General features: G+C 41.4%; 1 protein-coding gene across 10 annotated transcripts in view; it reads left to right on the top strand.

Annotated features, from left to right (window-relative positions):
• The window catches only part of LOC126414772 (probable basic-leucine zipper transcription factor N), a 409,868-nt gene that overhangs the window by 343,950 nt on the left and 41,321 nt on the right, over window positions 1–24,597 (top strand). For all 10 annotated transcript variants that reach the window (XM_050083381.1, XM_050083380.1, XM_050083383.1 and 7 more), the window contains one exon: window positions 17,208–17,299. In XM_050083381.1, the coding sequence (XP_049939338.1) occupies window positions 17,208–17,299 (92 nt within the window). The remainder of the gene's footprint in view (window positions 1–17,207; window positions 17,300–24,597) is intronic.

The raw sequence follows: 24,597 nt of genomic DNA, 5'->3' as shown, positions 1-24,597 counted from the left end.
GCAATGCTTTCCAAAATGATGTCTACAGTGATCCTGAGTTTGGCATGGAATTTAGCGGCTCAGAAAGTGAAGAAGAATGTGATGATACTGTATTAGGGACTGAAAGTAATGGCAGGTCATCATTTGAGTGACAAGAACTCTTCATTGTTATGAGATAAATACATTCAGTGTGCTCCACCCAGCTCCTCCAAGATTTACGTTCACAGGAAACCTTTATGAAATACATGGTTAGACTTCGTAGCTACACAGAAACTAAGAAATGACTTCAAGTTTCAGGGTATTTTAGTGAATGTCCAGCACACGAGTATGCTCAAGGGTTTATTATTGGTGTTCTTCAAAAATTCTGTAACTCATTATTTTGCTTTTTAAATACTACCTTTATACACTCCTGGAAATGGAAAAAAGAACACATTGACACCGGTGTGTCAGACCCACCATACTTGCTCCGGACACTGCGAGAGGGCTGTACAAGCAATGATCACACGCACGGCACAGCGGACACACCAGGAACCGTGGTGTTGGCCGTCGAATGGCGCTAGCTGCGCAGCATTTGTGCACCGCCGCCGTCAGTGTCAGGCAGTTTGCCGTGGCATACGGAGCTCCATCGCAGTCTTTAACACTGGTAGCATGCCGCGACAGCGTGGATGTGAACCGTATGTGCAGTTGACGGACTTTGAGCGAGGGCGTATAGTGGGCATGCGGGAGGCCGGGTGGACGTACCACCGAATTGCTCAACACATGGGGCGTGAGGTCTCCACAGTACATCGATGTTGTCGCCAGTGGTCGGCGAAAGGTGCACGTGCCCGTCGACCTGGGACCGGACCGCAGCGACGCACGGATGCACGCCAAGACCGTAGGATCCTACGCAGTGCCATAGGGGACCGCACCGCCACTTCCCAGCAAATTAGGGACACTGTTGCTCCTGGGGTATCGGCGAGGACCATTCGCAACCGTCTCCATGAAGCTGGGCTACGGTCCCGCACACCGTTAGGCCGTCTTCCGCTCACGCCCCAACATCGTGCAGCCCGCCTCCAGTGGTGTCGCGACAGGCGTGAATGGAGGGACGAATGGAGACGTGTCGTCTTCAGCGATGAGAGTCGCTTCTGCCTTGGTGCCAATGATGGTCGTATGCGTGTTTGGCACCGTGCAGGTGAGCGCCACAATCAGGACTGCATACGACCGAGGCACACAGGGCCAACACCCGGCATCATGGTGTGGGGAGCGATCTCCTACGCTGGCCGTACACCACTGGTGATCGTCGAGGGGACACTGAATAGTGCACGGTACATCCAAACCATCATCGAACCCATCGTTCTACCATTCCTAGACCGGCAAGGGAACTTGCTGTTCCAACAGGACAATGCACGTCCGCATGTATCCCGTGCCACCCAACGTGCTCTAGAAGGTGTAAGTCAACTACCCTGGCCAGCAAGATCTCCGGATCTGTCCCCCATTGAGCATGTTTGGGACTAGATGAAGCGTCGTCTCACGCGGTCTGCACGTCCAGCACGAACGCTGGTCCAACTGAGGCGCCAGGTGGAAATGGCATGGCAAGCCGTTCCACAGGACTACATCCAGCATCTCTACGATCGTCTCCATGGGAGAATAGCAGCCTGCATTGCTGCGAAAGGTGGATATACACTGTACTAGTGCTGACATTGTGCATGCTCTGTTGCCTGTGTCTATGTGCCTGTGGTTCTGTCAGTGTGATCATGTGATGTATCTGACCCCAGGAATGTGTCAATAAAGTTTCCCCTTCCTGGGACAATGAATTCACGGTGTTCTTATTTCAATTTCCAGGAGTGTATGTCTTTATGTAATGTCATTCAGGATAGGATGTTTTCCTTAAATAAAAATTTTTTTTAGCATAATTTGAAAAAAATTGTCATATTAAGGGGTTGAAGAACACAGTACTATGAAATAATAGGACAGCATTTGGAGATCATCTGAATGAAACTAAACTCTCCATCAGACCAACAGAGACACATCTTGAACTTTTACACATGACGTTTAAAGGACATTTTTTAAACATATTGCCATCACCTGAAGGAACCAGATAAAGTACTTAATTTCCAGTGTAACTTCAAGAATTCAGTGTGCTTCAAGATCTTTGAGGCTGTACTTAAACAGCCCGATCAACAGCATTCCACGACTTTCACTACAGCCCCACTCGGCAGAACAAGACTTAGCAGCTTGCTGCTCTTGCTGGAACTTGGCTGAGTGGCATCATGGCTGCAAGCAGCCCAACAGACTCCAGACACCATTTGGTGGAAACTGCACATACTCTATGTTTTCATTCAACGTTTTATTTTGTTTACAAGTATAAACAAGATGTGTCACTTATTAATGTTAAATTTTGTTATTTATTTTCCTTCTTAATTCCAGATCATTTGTACTACCCCTTTTAGACACTTTTTTTGTTATATTTTAATAATACATATACCAGTATTTCCTCTCCCCTCACAACTTCATCCCTCCCCTACACATTATTCATGATTATGGACTTGCATCCTGCATAATGGGTTGAGTGTGTTTCATACCATGGAATATGCTTACAAGCATACTTTTGTGATGTTTCCTTTATTGTACAACTTTGATTATGTTCTCCTTTCTGAAGATTTGTGACTTTTCAGTACTGATAATCAATCAGGTACTCTTTTAGATATATATTTTAAACATATGGCAATCTATGTAATTTCAGTATGCAGTACAATTGTAACATGTTTGCTTTGAAATATCTATATCATTTAAAGTAATAAAACAACAGAAGGTGTAGGATGAAATAACAACAATATGGAAAGGACAGGCTGATACTCAGCACATAAAGGAGCCATCGAGTCACAAAAAGGCACAATGAAGACTGCCAAAGTACTTAAGCGGTCAGACAAAGTTCTTCTTCCAAAGTAGAACACATGTGCACGTGCACACACCCACCCATCCACATACACACACACACACACACACACACACACACACACACACACACACACACACACTCGCACACACTCGCACACACACACACACACACACACACACACACACACACATAAACACCACTCACACTCAGATGGCCACTGCTTCTGGGTGCTGTCATGGCAGCCGGGCCCAAAAAATTAATTATTTATTAATATTTTTTTACTTTTAGACCTTAAGATGACCATTGCTTATGATCAAAACTAGTAATAAAGTGTGAATCTGTGCAATGTAATGACTGTAATGATATTTTTTTAATCTACAAATTTATGCAAAATGTCAAGTGTCATTATTCTGTTTATTGATCTGTAGCAGTTGTAATCTTTGCAGCAACTATGACTTACAAATGTGACAAAATACAGATAATATTAGTTTCTCCGCCGGCTGGTGTGTCCTTGCGGTTCTAAGCGCTTCAGTTTGGAACCGCGTGACCGCTACGGTCACAGGTTCGAATCCTGCCTCGGGCATGGATGTGTGTGATGTCCTTAGGTTAGTTAGGTTCAAGTAGTTCTAAGTTCTAGGGGACTGATGACCACAGATGTTAAGTCCCATAGTGCTCAGAGCCATTTTTTTAGTTTCTCCGCTGAAAAATAAATTGTAGAACGTGAAGTACTAATGTAGTAAATACTACATTTCTTGTTGTTTATGTCACACAAGGTGTACAATCTGTTTCATGTGCTCTTTTGTTGCAGTTCTCTAAGGCATTACTCTACTTAGTGTCCATTCTTTCTCTCCCTTCCTGTGTTTTCTTATCACTGTCCAAACTGCATATGCTCTGAGGCATTCTAGCCAAAACAGCCGGTGATAGTGGTCATGTGTGGGTGAAGTGTATTTGCTTGTGTGAATGTGTGGGTATTTTTCTTTCTGAAGAAGGCTTTGGCAAAAATTCTAATGTGTAACAGTCTTTTGTCATGCCTGTCTGCAACTAAACAGAAGCAATGTACCCTTTTCATAATTTTGTTGATATTCCAACCTAGACTTTGCAATATGCGTGTTTATGGCTGAAGTTTCTCAGTATTACCATAAGTAAGCCTTAGCACAAGTTCATATCATATCACAAATCAGAGAAAATTTAGTTTAAATGAACATCAAAGTAATGCTAGGGTTATATTTTCTGTAGCATTTATTCATCATTCATTCATCCGTTTATTTATATGATTCAGTGGCTATAATTGGCTGTTAACTGTCGAGATTCAAATTTAATGAGAAAAGTGCACTCAGATTGAGCATTAGTATACAAGTTTAAGCAAATTTTATTCTTTGCTATAGTCCTGTACAGTTTTTGTTCTTCTCATATATACTAAAATATGATATTTTTTACATCCTTGTATGCGTAGAACATACTTACACCCTTCAGTCGGTTCTTGGAATTTGTTTTTGGTACACATTTTATGATGGTACTCGTGTATTGCGAGTCTGGTTGTTACATGTGTCTGTTTCCTGCCGTCTCTGACCCAGCTGTCATCCAGCATGGCTGGTGTGTTGTAAAACTCTTACATCTATTTCCTTCTTCTTCTGATCTATGAAGTTAATCACTTCATGATATGGTCCTGCAGAAGGTAGCCAGTGGGGTAATCTGATGTTGTCTATGAAATAAGTCTTCTCCAAGAGTTCATATTTAAGTCGAGATGATCCTACTCTTATAAACTGTTTCATTAATATCATCTTGACTTTTTCTGTTCTTTTCAAATCACCGACCCTTAATTTTCCCCACATGGTAACTATTCCATATACTATGACTGCTGCTTAGAATAGTGGCATTGTTGTGCTTGTTGATATATTGGTAATGTTAGGGATATTATATGAGATTTTGATCGCTGCTGCTGCTCTTTCCTGACTTTGTATGCCAAAAGATTTGATGTTATCTGTAATGTAATTTCCAGGTATTTATACATCTCTACTATTTGTAGTGGTTCACTGTATGGAGTATAATGTCCTAATTCAGAATCATACTTTGTTTGCCCATCAGCCCTCATTGTTTGCTGTTGGGATGTAGTTATTTAATATGTACTTCTGTTGAGAAAAAAATAGAACAACATTTTAAATAACTGGACACTTTTTCTGTAATGAATGTGCAGCTTTACTTTCTTAAATATTCCACTGTCACAGAATTCTGTGTCCACCTAGTTATTTTGTAGTTTTAAATGGCTGTGGAAATAGTTTTTATTTGGAATTGTTTTATAATTAACATTTGATGGTACTAATAATAAAATAAAAGTATACTCACTGAACATTACATTCAGGGGTTTATTTTAACTAAAATGTACATTATAATTTATTACAAAGTTTCAGGAAATATGCTCTAATGTCCACTGCTCAAAACTTTGAATTAAAATAAAAAATTAATTAAATATAAGTAAAAATCAAACAAAATACTCACAAACCAACAATTTCAGAAAGTTACAAATTATTTGATACAAAATATATTTCAGTGGTTCTCAGTATTTCCTGGGTATCCTTTTGATTTACTGTAATCACTGCCTTGACTTTGCACAGCATGGAGTCTACCAGTCAGAGATATTCTGTGTGAACATTTTGAGCCTTGAATTCATGATGGCTTCTAACAGCTCCCTCTCATTACTGAAATTCCATCATGAAACCATAATTTTTAGTCTTGATCACAAGTTCTCAATCAGGTTGAGGTTGGAACTTTTGCCAGCCCACAGTTGGCACACATATGTGATGTTCAGCAAACCATTTCTCTTGATTCTAGTGCTGTGCTGTGCTCTCTTCCTGAGAGATACACTGATTGTTGTAACCTTGAAACCTAACAGAGGACAGCAATTTCAACACTGAGACTTCTTCTTGGTACTTCTTGGCATAATGTTGCCCTGTGATACTTGTAGACATTCAGTGCCATGTTGCATCATGTGGCCCCACACCATGACACTGATGGGATGCTTGATAGTGGCAGTCAACAAGTCTTTGCCTGGTTGACAACAGATGTACTTAATTCCATTACTTCCCGAGAGGCTGATCTTAATGTCATCATTCCAAAAGCCTCTAGCTCAGTCTTCTTGTGTCCACTCCCTGTATGGGATTCCTTCCCACCTCTCCTATTCTGTCAGATACACATAATTGTACTTTGGCTTACACCATGTTGGCGGACAACTTGCCTGGAACTTGTACTAGGGTTTGTCTTAATATCCTGTAGAACTCGGTCCTCCAAATCTAGTGTGTGCCAAGTCAACTCCCTCCCTGCATGTTCTTCTGTCTGAAAGGATCCATGATCACACAACTGCCCAAAAAGGGTTTGAAATGTTGGATGATGTGGTTGGTGTCCATGAGAGCACTTGTTTTGGTATTGCCGTGCTGCTTCTCTACCATTCCCATCTGTTTGGTCATACACAGACACCATCTCAGCTTGTTCCCAAAGTGAATACCAGACCATTCTCCTGCTTACAGTGTGCTGCATCAATCACACAGCCTGCAGCATACATGGAACACATGGCACATGGTAGAGGAACTTTCATTCTTCAGCACTTTCCAATGTGACAACGATGCATTGCTGAATGCATGTGTACAGCACCTTTTTCCCTTCATTTCCAGTCAGGAATCTGTCCCTGCAGTTTGTCAGTTTTATTAATGTTCACCCTGTATGTATAAAATAAACATATTCACAATTTCTTACATATCTCTATCACATTCATTATTTGAATAGTTGTAGGTTTTTTACAAAAATTATGTAATTAACACTTGTACTGAGTGTATGGTCCAGCTCAAGTCAAATACAAGACTGACTTCTGCATAGTGTGGCAGCCCCATGCTCATAAAACATAACCTTGTTAACAATAATAATTGTAATGAGATATATTTGCACTAATAATTACTGCAGGGTACTTATTGCAAATGGAGCAAACAGCTGTTAATAATTTGTGTACATGTGGAGAACTCTGTTTTGACCCATGTTTCAATAACAATAAATAATAATTTGTTTAATAAATTATATGTGCTGTAACTGCATCACATAGGTCTCTCAATATGTATCTGAGGTCAGTACCTTTTCATTGGTGTGCTATATGCATCCTTAACTTGTATGGAAATAGTTGTACGGTAGTTATAAGTAATAAATATTCTAGCAGAAATGGTTCTTAAACCATAAGTTATATGACTTTGAGGAGGACAACAGTTCAAACCCGCATCCGGCCATCCAGATTAAGGTTTTCCATGACTTACCGAAATTGCTTCAGGCAAATGCTTTGATGGTTCATTTCAAGGGCAATGGCCACTTTCCTTCCCTATCCTTCCCTAATCTGAGTTTGTGCTCCATCTCTAATGACCACATTGTCAACGGGACGTTAAACACTAACCTCCTCCTCCTTTTGTATGATTTTGGTGATAATTTTGTTAGAATCTAGAGCTTTTGCCAATTTTAAAAGTGTCTACCATTCCCATAACATATTTGTAAGTAATTTTAACAGTTTATGTGACTATACAGTTTTTTCTGCCTAATATTTCAGTTATTAGTCCATGGTGGCTTTCATTCCGTATTCATGTGAGATCTCATGTCACGACACCTTCACCGTGACACACATCAATCCCTGGCCCAAAAGTACATAACAGTCCACCAGCTCTTGAAGCTTCAAATGACATCATATAAAGTAATGCAGCCAAGCCCTTGTTATGTCACATGCCACACCTAATCTGCTCCGGTGGCTGTATGTCACATGCCTAGTCCTTGCACCTACCACTCCTCCCTCCCTAATTCCTAGTGCCTAAACCTGCTGACTTCCTCTGAACCACTAGCTACCCATTCTCAATCCCTCCTCCTGCTTCCTGCCTCTTTCTCCCTGTACCTACCCCACCCAACACGACTCATACTCAAGACATCTGCCAGACTGCCATCTCTGCATCGTGTGCCCATCCAGCACAATGTGAGCACATAGGTGTGTGTGTGTGTATGTGTGTGTGTGTGTGTGTGTGTGTGTGCATCCCCAAGCTCATAAAAGTGCTTTTCAAAAGGCTAGCAAAGTTTTCACTATCATTTGTATGTGCTTGTCGACAACTCAGTGTTTATACACCACAGTGAGTGGTCTCTGTTGCTCTTAAAGCTTTCAGTTTTAATTTGCTTTACTGTACATAATTTGTTGAGTTTAGTTTCGTTATTACTGAGCAAGACAGATATGGTCAGGTCAATGAACTGTAAATATGTTGAGAATGTCCTATGCTAAGTTCATTTTGATACAGATGTTGTTCTGTGATATCATTGGAGGCAAACATTCTCAGTAAACAATGGCCTATAAACATGTTATGATCCATTTAGTCATCTCCATGTCCTAGTGACATGATGTGATGGCCCTCCATGCACTCTTGGATATTGTTTTGATCCTCCGCTTCAAGGTCACTCCGGTACTTTCTTCTCCTTGTTTTTCCTCTGTTCTTCTGAGCAAAACAGCTTTTTCAAGAAAGTTCTATGCTCTTATGATATCCTCAAAATAATCTGCAGTTTTTACTCTAATGATAATCACACTACAGCTCGTAGATGGTATATACTGTTTGCTTCTCAGTACAAATCAATAATTACCTTTTCAGTAATTATATATGTGATGTACATTCTTTCAGACTTATCTGAAAGAAAAGAAATCATTTTGATCCTGCAGTCATTGTGAATATCAACAGAAAGGAATAATGACATTCAGTTGCTAGTGGGCATTAATTTATATCAATAGGGAAAGTTGAAAATTTGTGCTAGACTGGGATTTGAACTTGGGTCTCCTGCTCACTAGGCAGATGCTCTGACCACTAAGCCATCCGGACAGCCAATAGACATCACAACTCCACAGACTACCCTAGCACACCTCTCGTCAGACTCTAATTATCCACATGCTATTGACATAGTGCTGCAGCTAATTATCCTCATTACTCTTGGCGTTTCGCCAATTCCCATAAGAGTTTGGGCACGTTATGCATCAGCACTGAATGGATCACTGGCCAGCCTCATCTTAATTATGTATGTGCTGTCTGTTCTTTGGGACATGTCAGTGCAGATGCATACCACACTCAAACTCTTATGGTAACCAGTGAAATGCCACAAGTAATGAGCATAATGGGCAGGGGCTCTGTGTCAGTAATGTATGGATAAGTTGAGAACTTGGGTCTGATGGGAGGCACGCAGTGTAGTCCATGCAGTTGCAGTGACCACAGGGTGTCTGGATGGCTTAATGGTCAGAGAATCTACCTAGTGAACGGAAGACCCAGGTTCAAATCCCAGTCCAGCACAAATCTTGAACTTTCCCCACCGTTGTAAATCAATCCCCACTAGCAGCTGAATTTCATGATGTCTTTTTCAGTAATTCGCACAAAGTTAATTTATTTAATCAAATCTCGTGAGGTGTGTTCCACTTCTTTATATCTTTGATAAATTCCTTATTCACACAGATTTATATTGCTATGAGTGAAACTTGGTATTCTACTAAGTGCCGTGTGGTATGTCATATCGATTCTTGTAGTTCTAACACACCAATCTTAATTGGTGTTTCTGAGCTGTGTGGGGTGATCAGTTTAAAATTACTGCACTATGTTTATTATACACCACTGCTCACTGAATAAATGACGAACAGTGCAGCAAACTAACTGACCTTTTGAATCAAATCATTCTTTTTTTCTCTCTTTCTCACATGCATATGCAGCAAATAAATGAATGTTGAACACTAACAGATTTCTAGAAAAGAATAATTAATTGCTGTTTGTGGTGTGAGTGTATGTGTGCATGTGTTTGTGTATGGAAGAAAGATAGATAGATAGATAGATAGAGAGAGAGAGAGAGAGAGAGATGTTCATTAGTTTACTGAAGAAAGATTGTGCGTAAGTTCAGCAGGTAATCATGCTAATTTGTGGAACTTGACTGCTGCTCAAGATACCTTGTCTTTTCATTGAGTGCTTTTGTATTTCTAACCGCATCAAGTTATTAACTCACCTGTTCTTCTAACACCATAATTCTTGCTGTAATACTCTGTTACCCTGAATGTATTTTTTGAGGTCTCACTTCATTGTGGTCTTCACCTTTATTTTAGAGTAATCCTTTATATTCTGCTTCTACAAATTACCACTTTTGGCACACTGTAAAATGCCAGTTTTTATTCCTAGTCTTTGTCAGTTCACAGATATAACAGTACCTATTATGAAGAAATATGGCACTGGATAGCTTTCAGGTACTTTTATGCAGCATCTTGCATTGTTTCCTCATAATCTTCAAAATGATTCTTCTTCAGTTTCCCTGAAAGAGTTAAAATAGGACAAACAATATTATGAAAGGGATAGTTGCTACTACTCACTATATACCAGAGATTATGAGTCAAGGGTAGGCACAACAAAAAGTCTGTTGGAAAATGAGCTTCTGTCGAAAATAGACAATACACACACACACACACACACACACACACACACACACACACACACAAACACACACACTCACTCACTCATGCAAACACAACTCACACACACATGACCACAGTCTCTGGCAGGTGAAGCCAGACTGCAAACAGCAGCACATGGTCGAAGAGGCAACCGGGTGGGGGGGGGGGGGGTAAGGAGCAAGCTGTGGTGGGGAGGGGAGGGATAGCAAGGAGGGGTGAGGGGTAATAAAAAGCTGCTTATGGGAGCATACTGGGATGAGATGGAGAGAGGCATAGGGCAGTTAGATGTGGGTGGGAGCTTAGACAGAAGGTGGGGGGGGGGGGGGGCAGGGGAGGGGGCAGGGAGGGTGGGCAGGGTGGAATAGGAGAGAAGTTAGAAGACTGAGGATGTGTTGGTGGAATAGAGGGCTGTGTAGTGCTGGAATGGGAACAAGGAAGAGGCTAGATAGGTAAGGACAATACCTAACGAAGGCTGAGGCCAGTAGGGTTATGGGAACATAGAATATGCAGGGTGAGCACAAAGTCTTGCCCTGATTATAACAACTTATTACAGAATAACTATTTGACATCATAATTTACATTTGGTGCCTTTACATGGGTTAGTGTTCCTACCTTTTTTTTTCTTTTTTTTTTTTAGACCACTTACATTAGTAAACCTCAACTCCCTTGGTAGCTCGAAGAATGTTGAGGCAGTATTCCAGTTAACGCCAGGTGTTTTGTAACATGTGTTCTGTCACAGTAGCCACAGCAGCTTGTATCCTAGCCTTTCGCTGTCTCGCTGTAACTGTACAGTAGCATGTGGAGACTCTGAACCTCATATACGGGCATTATGCCCATTTACCATTCCACTGACATGAAAGGTGGATTCATCAGTAAAGCATATGCAATTTAAGTAATCGTTAGTGCCATCAATACTGACAAGAATCTCAGTTGCAAATTCAGCATGTGTCAGCAGCAAATCATTCGGTTGCAAGGCCTGCACAATTTTCTTTTTGTAAGCATGCAACCTAAGCCTTTCATGAAGAATCTTCACCACACTTACTTGCGGTATTGCGGTATTTGAAGTTCACATGATGCTTGATGAGTTGATTTAGATGGACTCTGTTGAAACGATTGCTGAACATGATCAACAGTTGCATCACTCACATGGGGCCTGCCACATTGAGGACAATCTTCAACGTTGCCTGTTTCATTAAACTTTGCATATGATCATTTTATTGATTTAACGTCAGGAGGTCTGCATCCATAAGAGGCCCGAAAGTTACACTGAACATTGATGGGCGATTTTGTTTTGTGAAACCAAAGCACACGTTGCACTTCCTCCAGCCTCGGCACCATTTCGCCAGCAACTGACGTGACCCAACAGACCGCATTGCTATTATGGAGCAGTAGTGCCATCTATTGGTCACAAAAACTAGTAACACCAACCTATGTAACTTATTATGTCAAATGGTTATTCTGTTATAAATTTTTATAATCAGAGCAAGACTTTGTGCTCACCCTGTATTGCAGGCAGAGTTCCCACCTGTGCATTTCAGAAATGCTGGTGTGGGTGGGAAGGATCCAGGTGGCATAGGCTGTGAAGCAGTCATTGAAATGAAGAATATCATGTTGGATAGCGTGCTGAGCACAGTTAGTTGGTGGCCATTCGTGCACAGACACACTTTGTTGGTTGTCATTCATGCATAGAATACAGCACAGTGATTGCAGCTTAGCTTGGAGATCACATGAATGGTTTCACAGGTAGGTATTTTGTGATTTTGTTGTAAGTTCTTGTGGGACCAATCTGCTGAGGTCATTGGTCCCTACGCTTACACACTACTTAATCTAACTTAAACTATCTTATGCTAAGGACAACACACACACACTCATGCCCAATGGAGGACTCGAACCTCCGACAGGGGGAGCCTCACGAACCGTGACAAGCCACCACAGACTGCGCGGCTACCCTGTGCAGCCCACAGGTAGGATAGGTGAAGTTTGTGACTGGACTGGAGTAGATTTTGGTGGGAGGATATATGGGACAGGCTTTGCATCTAGGTCTGTTACAGAGATATGAGCCATGAGGCAAGGGATTGGGAGCAGGTGTTGTGCAGGGATGGACGAGGATATTGTGTAGGTTCGGTGGGTGGCAGAATAGCACATTGGGAGAGGTGGGAAGGATAGTAGGTAGGACATTTCTCATTTCAATGCATGACAAGAGGTAGTCAAAATCCTGGCGGAGGATGTTATTCAGTTGCTCCAGTCATGGGTAGTATTGAGTCATGAGGGGAATACTCCTCTGTGGCCAGTTGGTGAGACTTTGTGAGGCGGTAGTGGCAGGGAAATTATGATCTGTGAAGGACTTAGTACGACCTTGGCTATATTTTGAGAAGTACCACTCGTCACTACAGATGCAACAGCCACATGTGACCAGGCTATGTATGGAAGGGAATTCTTGGTATGGAATAGGTGGCAGCTATTGAAGTGGAGTTATTGCTGGTGGTTGGTAGGTTTGATATGGACAGAGGTACTGATGTAGCCATCTTTGAGGTGGAGGTCAACATTGAGGAAAGTGGCTTGTTGGGTTGAGTAGGATCAGGTGAAGCAAATGGGGGAGAAGGTTTTGAGGTTCTGGAGCAATGTGGATAGGGTGTCCTCACTCTCGATCCAGATCACAAAGATGTCATCAGTGGACCTGAACCAGGTGTGGGGTTTGGGATTCTGGATGTTTAGGAAAGGTGGTCCAAAATAGGTTGGTATAGGATGGTGCCATGCGGGTGCCAATTCCCTGGATTTGTTGGTAGGTAATGGATTTGAAGGCATTACATACCCACTCCCCACTATCCTTTGCACCTCTCCCACAGTGGTATTTCACAACCCACCAAACTTACACAACATCCTCATCCTTCCCTACACAACCACTGCTCCCAACCACTTGCCTCATGGGTCACATCCCTGTAATAAATCTAGAAGGAAGACCTGCCTCATACATCCTCCCTCCATCGCCTACTCCAGTCCGGTCACAAAGATCACCTATCCCATCCAAAGCAGAGCAACATGTAAAACCAGTCATGTGATCTACAAGCTAAGCTGCAACCACTGTGCTGCATTCTATGTGTGAATGACAACCCACAAGCTGTTTGTGCGCATGAGTGGCCACCGAAAAACTGTGCCAAGGAACAGCTGGACCACCCCATTGCTGAGCACACCGCCCAACATGACATTCTTCATTTCAGTGACTGATTCACAGCCTCGGCCATCTGGATCCTTCCCACTTAACCAGCTTTCTGAAATGCGCAGGTGGGAACTCTGTCTGAAATATATTCTATGTTCCTGTAACCCTACTGGCTGCACACTTCGCTAGTCATTGTCCTTACCCATCTAGCCTCTTCCTTGTTCCCATTTCAGCACTACACGGCCCTCTGTTCCATCAACACATCCTCAGTCTTCTTACTTCTCTCCTTTTCCATCCCCCCCCCTCCTTGTCCCTCCCTCCCCCCCCCCCCCCCACCCACCTTCCGTTTTAACTCCCAACCACACCTAGCTGCCATACCCCTCTCTCCACCTCATCCCTGTATTCTCCCACAAATAGCTATTTATAGTACCACCCCTACCCTGCTATCTCTCCTCCTCCCCACCCCAACCTCCTCTTTACCTCCACCACCCCGGTTGCCTCTCCCACCATGCACTGCTGCTTTCAGTCTGGCTTCAGCTGCCAGCGACTGTGGTCGTGTGTGTGAGAGTTGCATTTGCACCTGTGTGTGTTGTTTATTTTCATCAAAGGCATTGTTGTCCAAAAACTCACTTTCCGACAGTCTTTTTTGTTGTGCCTATCTGAGACTCAGCATCTCTGCTGTATGATGAGTAGCAACTACCCTTTTCATAATACTGTTACATTCCATCCTGGATTTTCCATTGTTTAAAATAGGACAAAGCTTGTTCTGATACCCATTTCTTCCCCAGTACAATCATACAGTTGTTTTGTGTGCTGAAAATAAAATAATTTGTATATGTGTGGCTAACCCCCATTTTCCACAACATTTAGAAACACTGATTTTGCTTTTAATCAGAGTTTGCTCCATTATGCTTGTTTCCTTCTTGAGATAAGGAGCCTACCTTCTCCAAAGTGATTATTTCACTTTCATAATTGTTGGTCTAGCTTCTCATGCAATACAAGTTGTAAAGATCACATGAGACAGGTCAAAGGACATAATATAACATATAATACCAACAGAACAGTAAATAGATACTCATTCTTACAATCAAATTCTTATCAGTGTACATTTAAAGAACAGTTACTGTTGAGTAATTCTTGTGTGAGGTAGAAACAGTGCATGCTCTATTAGAAATGTTTTCTGTTTGCTCTTTAACATTGGCACTTAATCTGGAATACTTTTTTCCTTCTTCTGGCATGTTGTTGTGTAATGTGTGGCCAGGATGAAATACACTTCTCTGGTAATAAGATATACTGTAAAATTTTTTGTGGATATTTGATTGTTCTCTGATTTGTATACATTCTTGTTTTGCTTCAATTTGCAAAGTTTTGTAAGTAGTGCCTTATTAATAAAGGTTTCAAGGATATATAACGAAGGAACATTTATGACACCAGACTTAGTACTGTGAGGTTCAGGGGATTCCAGTTCTTTAGAGTCACAAAATATTCTTAGTATTCTTTTTTCAGTAGTTTATAAACCTTCAAGGGCATTCTTATTAGACCACTACTTCTATTCAGCCACAGAATTTTTGAACCATTTAAAGTACAGCAGACCTGAAGAGCAAGAATGCACAAAAACTGCTGGTAAAGCAAGATCTTACAGAATTAATTTACTGTACTCTTTCAGTATATTTTGATGTTATATGTAGTGTGTGTGTGTGCACCCTTACCAGTGTGTGTGCTCATGTGTAAATGAGGTCCCACAATCTGTAGAGATTTTCTGGGTGAACAAAGAATTTGAATTTTGTATTGTAAATACATTTACACCATTAATAGCATTTCCCTAGAAAGTGATCTATGATAAAGAATAAATAGAACTCTGCATAGTATGCATGAATCACTATTAATTTACTTGAACATGTCTGTATTCTCAGAGCACAACACATTGCAAAGGGTCAACACAGTTCTGTGTGTTTCTTTGAAAAGTTACTTATATCCTATTTCATTTCTTGCTGGTGAGATGGTACATGTGTTCTCTCTTGCATCAGAATCCACTAACTAGCTTTTTACTCATACAATTGTCAGTTTTTTAAGATTTTACAAATGGCAGCTAGGTGGCACTGTTGGGATATGACACTGCTATTGTTTTAAAACTTGTCATTTGTTACTGTTAAAACAATGGAAGCTCAGAAATTCCCCACTAATTTGTTTACAGTGAACATTTAAAGAAACAGTGTTGTAAGTAAATGGCATTTCCTCACAAAGTGTTTCATTCGATGGTTTTTTTTACAATCTTCATTAAGTGTAACTAAGCAACAAAGACTCAGCTCACTTTGTTCAGCTTTTGGTAATCACTCACATTCAGAAAAATGCTGTTTGTGGTTGATTTGCAGAATTTCATCATGGTTGTGCTTCCATCAGTGATGAATTTCATGAAGATTGACCAAAAGCTGTTATTTTCCCAAAAATACATTGATGTTGTGTGCAACGCGATTGAAGAGGACTGGCATGCTACTTACTGTGGGATAGAGGCATCCTTAGGTGTATCAAAGACTGCTGAACGTTGAGTCTTGCATGAATGTTTAGCTGTGTGAAAGATCTGGCCTTGATCAATTTCCCACAGTTTGACAGACCTAGAGAAAAATGTTCATGTCATTTAGTGTCAAAAAACGCTCAAAAAATTTGATGAAGGGAAATGCATAATACATATAGTACATTGCAACAGTAGCTGAAACTTGATTATATTCATACAAGCCAAAAACTAAGCAGGAATCAACTGACTTGGTGTTCCATGATTAATTGAAACCAGCAAAGTTTTTGTTCATGATGCACTTCCAAGAAAATGATTGCTTGGGTCTTTGGTCACACTGAACATCTCATAGACATTGCTTTAGAGGATCAACTGTTAATGCTGAGTGATGCACAACAATTTGTCTCATTTCCTGTACTCACCTGATTTATTGCCTAACGACTTCTTTTTCTTCTCTAATGTCAACAAAATATGTGTGTACAGAGATTTTCATGACCTCTAGTGGCTGTTGAATTCTTCCAAGGCCATGTTTTTGAGGCAACAACGTCAGCATAGAAAACGTTATCAGATTTGTTTCGAGTGCACACAAATATTGGTGAATATTAAAGGTGACTATTTCAAAAACAATAAAACCATTTGTACCATAAACTTTTTTAGTCATTGTTTTTGTAAAAATTTAAAACACACCGATTTGTACCCTGTGCTGAGATCCTTGCAGGATGCTGTCAACTGGGCCACCTGAAATTAATGAGGTTACAACTCTTCAGAGACACCCACCTTCATAAGATTTTAAACCTTATCTCTGTGCTTGTAATTGTTATAGCACAGTTGCAATATGTTTATCGTAGCTACTACAAGTACCTAGAAACAATGCACAACTCAGTTAGACTTTTAGTTGGCATTAAATAACTATCTATCCTGTTTGTCTGATATACAATGTAAATAAAAACAAGCGTAATTTCTTATCAAATTAACAACTTCACTTTCTTGCTTTGATTTGTAGTGGTGAAGTTGAATATGTAAAGAATAATCAAACTTCATTGGACAAATGTAAGTATCGAGAAGCGCACACTTCCCAGATTTCTGATTGTATAAAGTAAATGTATGTCCTCAAATTTATGTGCATATTTATTCTACCAAATCTTATTGTTAATTAATGGAGAAAATTCTTGATACTGTGTTAATGACTCAATATTTTCCTATTTCCCCATAGGACAGGGTACAGGCAAGCTCAGTTCCAATGAAGAATACTCTGAAATTACTGATGAGAATTTGTCATTCAAAATACCAAATGTGGGTCCACAGGTATGTCTGATTGCTTGTAGACTAAAAGGAAAGTGTATAATATAAATTAACAAAATATGAAATAAAAAATGCAAAAGATATGCCACTATGAATATGAGTTAGTGCTATGGAAAATACCACAATGCATGTCTAACGTTTCTTAGAAGCACATACAAGGGAAAGCTGCTTCAGAGTTCAGTTTTCATTTTTGAACACCTGACATACTGTGGAAATTGATAGAATCCAAAAATAAATTGTGTTGTGTGGCCAAGCAGAGCGTTACTTAGCAATGAGTATAACAATGTGCTATGCCTAGGGAGAGGAGGGGGGAGGGGGGAGCTAGCAGTTGGTTTACTCTCCTCCACAGACAAGAAATACAAATTTATAATATATAAAAGTTGTCACACAATTCTGAAAACAATTGAAAAGGTAATTTATTGAAAAAAATAAAAAAATACGAGGGTTGCCCAGAAAGTAATGCACCACTTTTTTTTTCTTCAACAATTCTTTACTGAACATAATGAGAATTACACACATTTGATCCACACAACCTATTTTTCCACATACTCTCCATCCTGTTCTATGGCATTCCTCCAGCACGAAACCAGTGCATGTTTGCCCCGACAGTATAAATCCTTGTCCTGGTGGCAGAGCCAGTGCTTCACTGTGTGAATTGCCTTCTCATCATCCTCAAAATGTGTTCCATAAAAGGCAACCTTTAATGGCCCAAACAAATGGAAGTCTGAGGGGCCTAGATCAGGGCTGTAGGGTGGATGGGGTAACACTGTCCAACCCTGTTTTTTGATGTGCTCTGTGGATCATGATCTTTCCAGAGAAAGCAGTTTCTTTGAATTTTTACCTCTGTGGGGAGTGGAAATGGTGCCATTCAGTCAGCTGTCATTTTGTTTTGGGCTCAAAGTGGTGAACTCAGGCTTCATCACCTGTCACAATCTGGGAGAAGAAGCACGTCCCCTCCCCTTCAAAATTTTGTAACAAATCAAGACAAATGTTTTTTCTGTGTAATTTTTGATCCACCATTAGGTACCATTGGACCCATCTTGCACACACTTTTGAATATCCAAGAGTGTAGATAACTGCATCCACACTTCCTTTGCTGATTGACAGATGTGGTGCCAACTGCCAAGTCACAGTGCATCTCTCCTTGCGAATGACTACATCAGCTCGCTGCAAAATGTCAGGTGTGACAGCCGTTGATAGTCTCCTCAACTGCCAAAAATCGTGGAGCTCTGCCGAACTGCTTTCTGATAATCTCACCCTCCGTGACCAGCAACTAACTGTACTTCAGTCGACAGCAGATGCTCCATAGATGTTGCACAAGTGTTTGAGAATTTCTCTGCAGTGAGAAATTCAATGATGGCACATTGCTTGTAACCTACATCACCTGTAGATGTAATTTTGAAACAATCCTGCAGCTACATTATCTGTTGGAAATGACGGAACCTTGGGGCGCTCGCTCAGGAGACTTCAGATAATACAAACATAACGTTTTGCATTCATAGCATTGTTTTCGGCTGAGAAAAGAATGTGGTGCATTACTTTTTGGGCAACCCTCATATAAACAAGTAGTAGTAAAATGAACTGTTTCATTTTCGTTATTTCACACATTGTTTATTGTGAGCTGAGATTGCTTATGGTTGAGCATAACAGAAAAAATGAATGTTGGCCCTCCAGGCATGTCATTTGCTTGGTCAGATAACTCTTGTTCACATTAGCTCTCCTCTGCCCATCTTTGGTTATAATATTTCTGAGTGATAATTGTAAATAACATTGTGATAACATTGGTGTACCATTGATGCTGACAAATGGTACAATACCTTTTTTAAGTTCAATGAACCGTGCTAAGTTTGCCAAAAGCACGAAGAAAATGTAATGAGTGAAATCATTGTACAGTGTGTCTCTTGTTGATGTGTGCAGCAGAATATCTTGAGAACCATAAACCCTCTGACAAAAGTGTTTCGCATAAAACAGGTTACAGACTGAGACTCCTGAGGTAATCCTATTTGTTTCATATTAGATTGCACTACAATTCCCAACAGCTGTGTAAACATATTTTACAATAGGAAGGACCTGCCATGGTTCAATAAACATATTAGAAAGTTGTTATGAAAGCTAAGAGAGCTTAATCATACATTTATGGGAATTCAACAAAACAGAACTGAGCAAAGCCAAAATGAGCATAACAAAAGGAATGTGAGAAGTTTTCAGTGGATTGAAAGTAAAGTTCTGATGACCCGGCTGGAAAAAAAAAAAATCCTAAGAAAATTTGGTCTCACATAAATGGATCAAAATCACCTGTCTAGTTGAGTGACCACACTGTCATTGCAATGGAAGATGAAAGCCAGGAGGCCAAACATATTGAATCTGGTGTCTGAAGCCGGCCGGTGTGGCCGTGCGGTTAAAGGCGCTTCAGTCTGGAACCGCGTGACCGCTACGGTCGCAGGTTCGAATCCTGCCTCGGGCATGGATGTGTGTGATGTCCTTAGGTTAGTTAGGTTTAATTAGTTCTAAGTTCTAGGCGACTGATGACCTCAGAAGTTAAGTCGCATAGTGCTCAGAGCCATTTGAACCATTTGGTGTCTGAAATTGTTTAACTGAAGAAGGTGGTGTTATGGGGCAGGATGGACCAAGCATTGTTGACCCTGGAATTGGTCACGATGACATGCAGAATGGTAGGCTGGGCACCAGGTATGAACAACCAGTTTCTCAGCCATAGTGAAATCATAAATGCAGTAGCAGCTATGTGATTTATTCAGCAGAATTCATACAGCCAATGTAGACAGCATCCTAGTGGCCTGCAGTGACCATGGGTGGCAGGGATGACCACAGCAAATCAAGGTTTCATGTGTGGATGGCCACAGTAGCTTTACTCAGCAAGGCACAGTGATATGTCACCTTGTATGGTATGCTTTATCAGATGCAACAAGCATAGACCCTGGGCCAGGCAGTTGCGTAGAGACAAGGCATGCTGCGCCTTTAACATGGTACCCCAGTGAAGGATGCAGTGTCAGTTGCCCTCAGATGTGGGTCTGTGGCAGCAGGGTGTTAGCAAGCAGGGCAAGTGGTGGCAATTCTGGTACGAGTGACACATGGACATGGACTGTGACCAAGGACTGCTGGGAGGCACCCTTTATCTACATCTACATCTACATCCATACTCCGCAAGCCACCTGACGGTGTGTGGCGGAGCGTACCTTGAGTACCTCTATCGGTTCTCCCTTCTATTCCAGTCTCGTATTGTTCGTCGAAAGAAGGATTGTCGGTATGCCCCTGTGTGGGCTCTTATCTCTCTGATTTTATCGTCATGGTCTCTTCGCGAGATATACGTAGGAGGGAGCAATATACTGCTTGACTCTTCGGTGAAGGTATGTTCTCGAAACTTTAACAAAGGCCCGTACCGAGCGTCTCTCCTGCAGAGTCTTCCACTGGAGTTTATCTATCATCTCCGTAACGCTTTCGCGATTACTAAATGATCCTGTAATGAATCGCGCTGCTCTCCGTTGGATCTTCTCTATCTCTTTTATCAACCCTATCTGGTACGGATCCCACACTGCTGAGCAGTATTCAAGCAGTGGGCGAACAAGCGTACTGTAACCTACTTCCTTTGTTTTCGGATTGCATTTCCTTAGGATTCTTCCAATGAATCTCAGTCTGGCATCTGCTTTACCGACGATCAACTTTATATGATCATTCCATTTTAAATCACTCCTAATGCGTACTCCCAGATAATTTATGGAATTAACTGCTTCCAATTGCTGACCTGCTATTTTGTAGCTAAATGATAAGGGATCTATCTTTCTATGTATTCGCAGCACATTACACTTGTCTACATTGAGATACAATTGCCATTCCCTGCACCATGCGTCAATTTGCTGCATATCCTCCTGCATTTCAGTACAATTTTCCATTGTTACAACCTCTCGATACACCACAGCATCATCTGCAAAAAGTCTCAGTGAACTTCCGATGTCATCCACAAGGTCATTTATGTATATTGTGAATAGCAATGGTCCTATGACACTCCCCTGCGGCACACCTGAAATCACTTCGGAAGACTTGTCTTCATTGAGAATGACATGCTGCGTTCTGTTATCTAGGAACTCTTCAATCCAATCACACAATTGGTCCGATAGTCCATATGCTCTTACTTTGTTCATTAAACGACTGTGGGGAACTGTATCAAACGCCTTGCGGAAGTCAAGAAACACAGCATCTAACTGTGAACCCGTGTCTATGGCCCTCTGAGTCTCGTGGACGAATAGCGCGAGCTGGGTTTCACACGACCTTCTTTTTTGAAACCCATGCTGATTCCTACAGAGCAGATTTCTAGTCTCCAGAAAAGTCATTATACTAGAACATAATACATGTTCCAAAATTCTACAACTGATCGACGTTAGAGATATAGGTCTATAGTCCTGCACATCTGTTCGATGTCCCTTCTTGAAAACGGGGATGACCTGTGCCCTTTTCCAATCCTTTGGAACGCTACGCTCTTCTACAGACCTACGGTACACCGCTGCAAGAAGAGGGGCAAGTTCCTTTGCATACTCTGTGTAAAATCGAACTGGTATCCCATCAGGTCCAGCGGCCTTTCCTCTTTTAAGTGATTTTAATTGTTTCTCTATCCCTCTGTCGTCTATTTCGATATGTATCATTTTGTCATCTGTGCGACAATCTAGAGAAGGAACTACAGTGCAGTCTTCCTCTGTGAAACAGCTTTGGAAAAAGAAATTTAGTATTTCGGCCTTTAGTCTGTCATCCTCTGTTTCAGTACCATTTTGGTCACAGAGTGTCTGGACATTTTGTTTTGATCCACCTACCGCTTTGACATAAGACCAAAATTTCTTAGGATTTTCTGCCAAGTCAGTACATAGTACTTTACTTTCGAGTTCATTGAACGCCTCTCGCATATCCCTCCTCACACTACATTTCCCTTCACATAATTTTTGTTTGTCTGCAAGGCTTTGGCTATGTTTATGGTTGCTGTGAAGTTCCCTTTGCTTCCAAAGCAGTTTTCTAACTTGGTTGTTGTACCACGGTGGCTCTTTTCCATCTCTTACGATTTTGCTTGGCACATACTCATCTGATGCATATTGTACGATGGTTTTGAACTTTGTCCACTGATCCTCAACACTATCTGTACTTGAGACAAAACTTTTGTGTTGAGCCATCAGGTACTCCGTAATCTGCTTTTTGTCTCTTTTGCTAAACAGAAAAATCTTCCTACCTTTTTTAATAATTCTATTTACGGCTGAAATCATCGATGCAGTAACCGCTTTATGATCGCTGATTCCCTGTTCTGCGTTAACTGTTTCAAATAGTTTGGGTCTGTTTGTCACCAGAAGGTCTAATATGTTATTGCCACGAATCAGTTCTCTGTTTAACTGCTCAAGGTAGTTTTCAGATAAAGCACTTTAAAAAATTTCACTGGATCCTTTGTCCCTGCCACCCGTTATGAACGTTTGAGTCACCGAGTCTATATCCGGCAAATTAAAATCTCCACCCAGAACTATAACATGGTGGGGAAATCTACTCGAAATATTTTCCAAAGTATACTTCAGGTGCTCAGCCACAAGAGCTGCTGAGCCAGGGGGCCTATAGAGACATCCAATTACCATGTCTGAGCCTGCTTTAACCATGACCTTCGAACAAATTATTTCACATTTCGGATGTCCGTCAATTTCCTTCGATACTATTGCACTTCTTATCGCTATAAACATGCCTCCCCCTTCGCTGTCCAGCCTGTCTCTGCGGTAAACATTCCAATCTGAGCTTAGGATTTCATTACTGTTTACGTCTGGTTTCAGCCAACTTTCTGTCCCTAGTACTATGTGGGCATTGTGACCATTTATTAATGAGAGCAGTTCTGGAACCTTTCTATAGACGCTCCTGCAGTTCACTATTAGCACATTAATATTGTTATTCCCTGTTGCATTTTGCCTACTTCTACCTTGCCGCGTCTCAGGAGGCGTCTTGTCGGGCCTAGGGAGGGAATTCTCTAACCTGAAAACCCACATGTGCACTCCACACGTACTCCGATACCCTTGTAGCCGCTTCCGGCGTGCAGTGCATGCCTGACCTATTCAGGGGGACCCTACATTTCTCCACCCGATTGCGGAGGTTGAGAAATTCGCACCCCAGATCTCCGCAGAATCGTCTGAGCCTCCGATTTAAGCCTTCTACTCAGCTCCAAACCTGAGGACCACGATCGGTTCTGGGAATGATACTACAAATAGTTAGCTCAGATTCCACCCCGCGAGCGAGGCTTTCTGCCTTCACCAATTCCGCCAACCGCCTGTATGAACTGAGGATGACCTCTGAACCCAGACGGCACAAGTCATTGGTGCCGACATGAGCAACAATTTGCAGTCGGGTGCACCCAGTGCTCTCTATCGCCGCCGCCCTTGTGTCAGTTGGTATCAGCCAGCAGCAGGCCCCAGCTGGAAGACACCATTTCAGCTCATGGCAGCATTAGGACTGGGTGCAGCTGTGATGTTCACCTGCTTTAGTTCTTCATTGACTGTCCTCAGTGTCAACGTACAGCGTTGCTACACTGGCTGAAAAATGGGGGGTGGAAGTTCAATACTGACTACTTTAAATGATGTAGCCGACAGGTGCACATTTGCATTTCACAGTTCACAACCTCCCAATTATACCAGTTATATGGCCAGTGCACTATTGTTTAACTTTCGATAAGTCTCATCAATAGGTTGCAAGCAAACAGCAACATACTGCTACAGTAGTTTACTGTTGAACATCTACAAACACTAAAAACCTAACCGCATAGTTCTTGCCACATAATATGGTACGTATTGAACAGACACTGCCATTGTTTTAGCACGCAGCCTATTACACTTATTTCAGTTAAGTGGATGCATTGTTGTTAATCTAACCAATATGAGTTTCTTGTCTGAAACTCGGCCATGGACTGTCTGTCTCCGGACCAAAAATCAGGCCCTTATATATCGTCATAATAATAGGCACCGAAACTACACATTGTTTGATGTTTAATCTACAGAACTTACAATTAAAACTTAACTCATTAAATTAACTAAATACATCGAAAAATTGCGTCTTTTACAGTTTCTTCTGCTACAAGAGTTAGGCCGAATTATTTGTTTAAATGATGAATATAACAGATATTGTTATGCAAACAATACTTTTGACAAAACTAATAGTTTTGCTTCATCACACGGCCCATAGACCAGCAGCTAGTGGAGGTAGTGGCTACTTGTAGCATAGAGTGGATGACCGACAGCGCATCAATGGCTTTTGTGTGCTATTTCTTGCTGAAGGCAGTG

The sequence above is a fragment of the Schistocerca serialis genome, chromosome 1 (genome assembly GCF_023864345.2).
Source record: "Schistocerca serialis cubense isolate TAMUIC-IGC-003099 chromosome 1, iqSchSeri2.2, whole genome shotgun sequence".
Taxonomy (NCBI): Eukaryota; Metazoa; Arthropoda; class Insecta; order Orthoptera; family Acrididae; genus Schistocerca; species Schistocerca serialis.
Note: the sequence above shows the minus strand (reverse complement) of the source record. Positions and strands in the feature narration are given on the sequence as shown.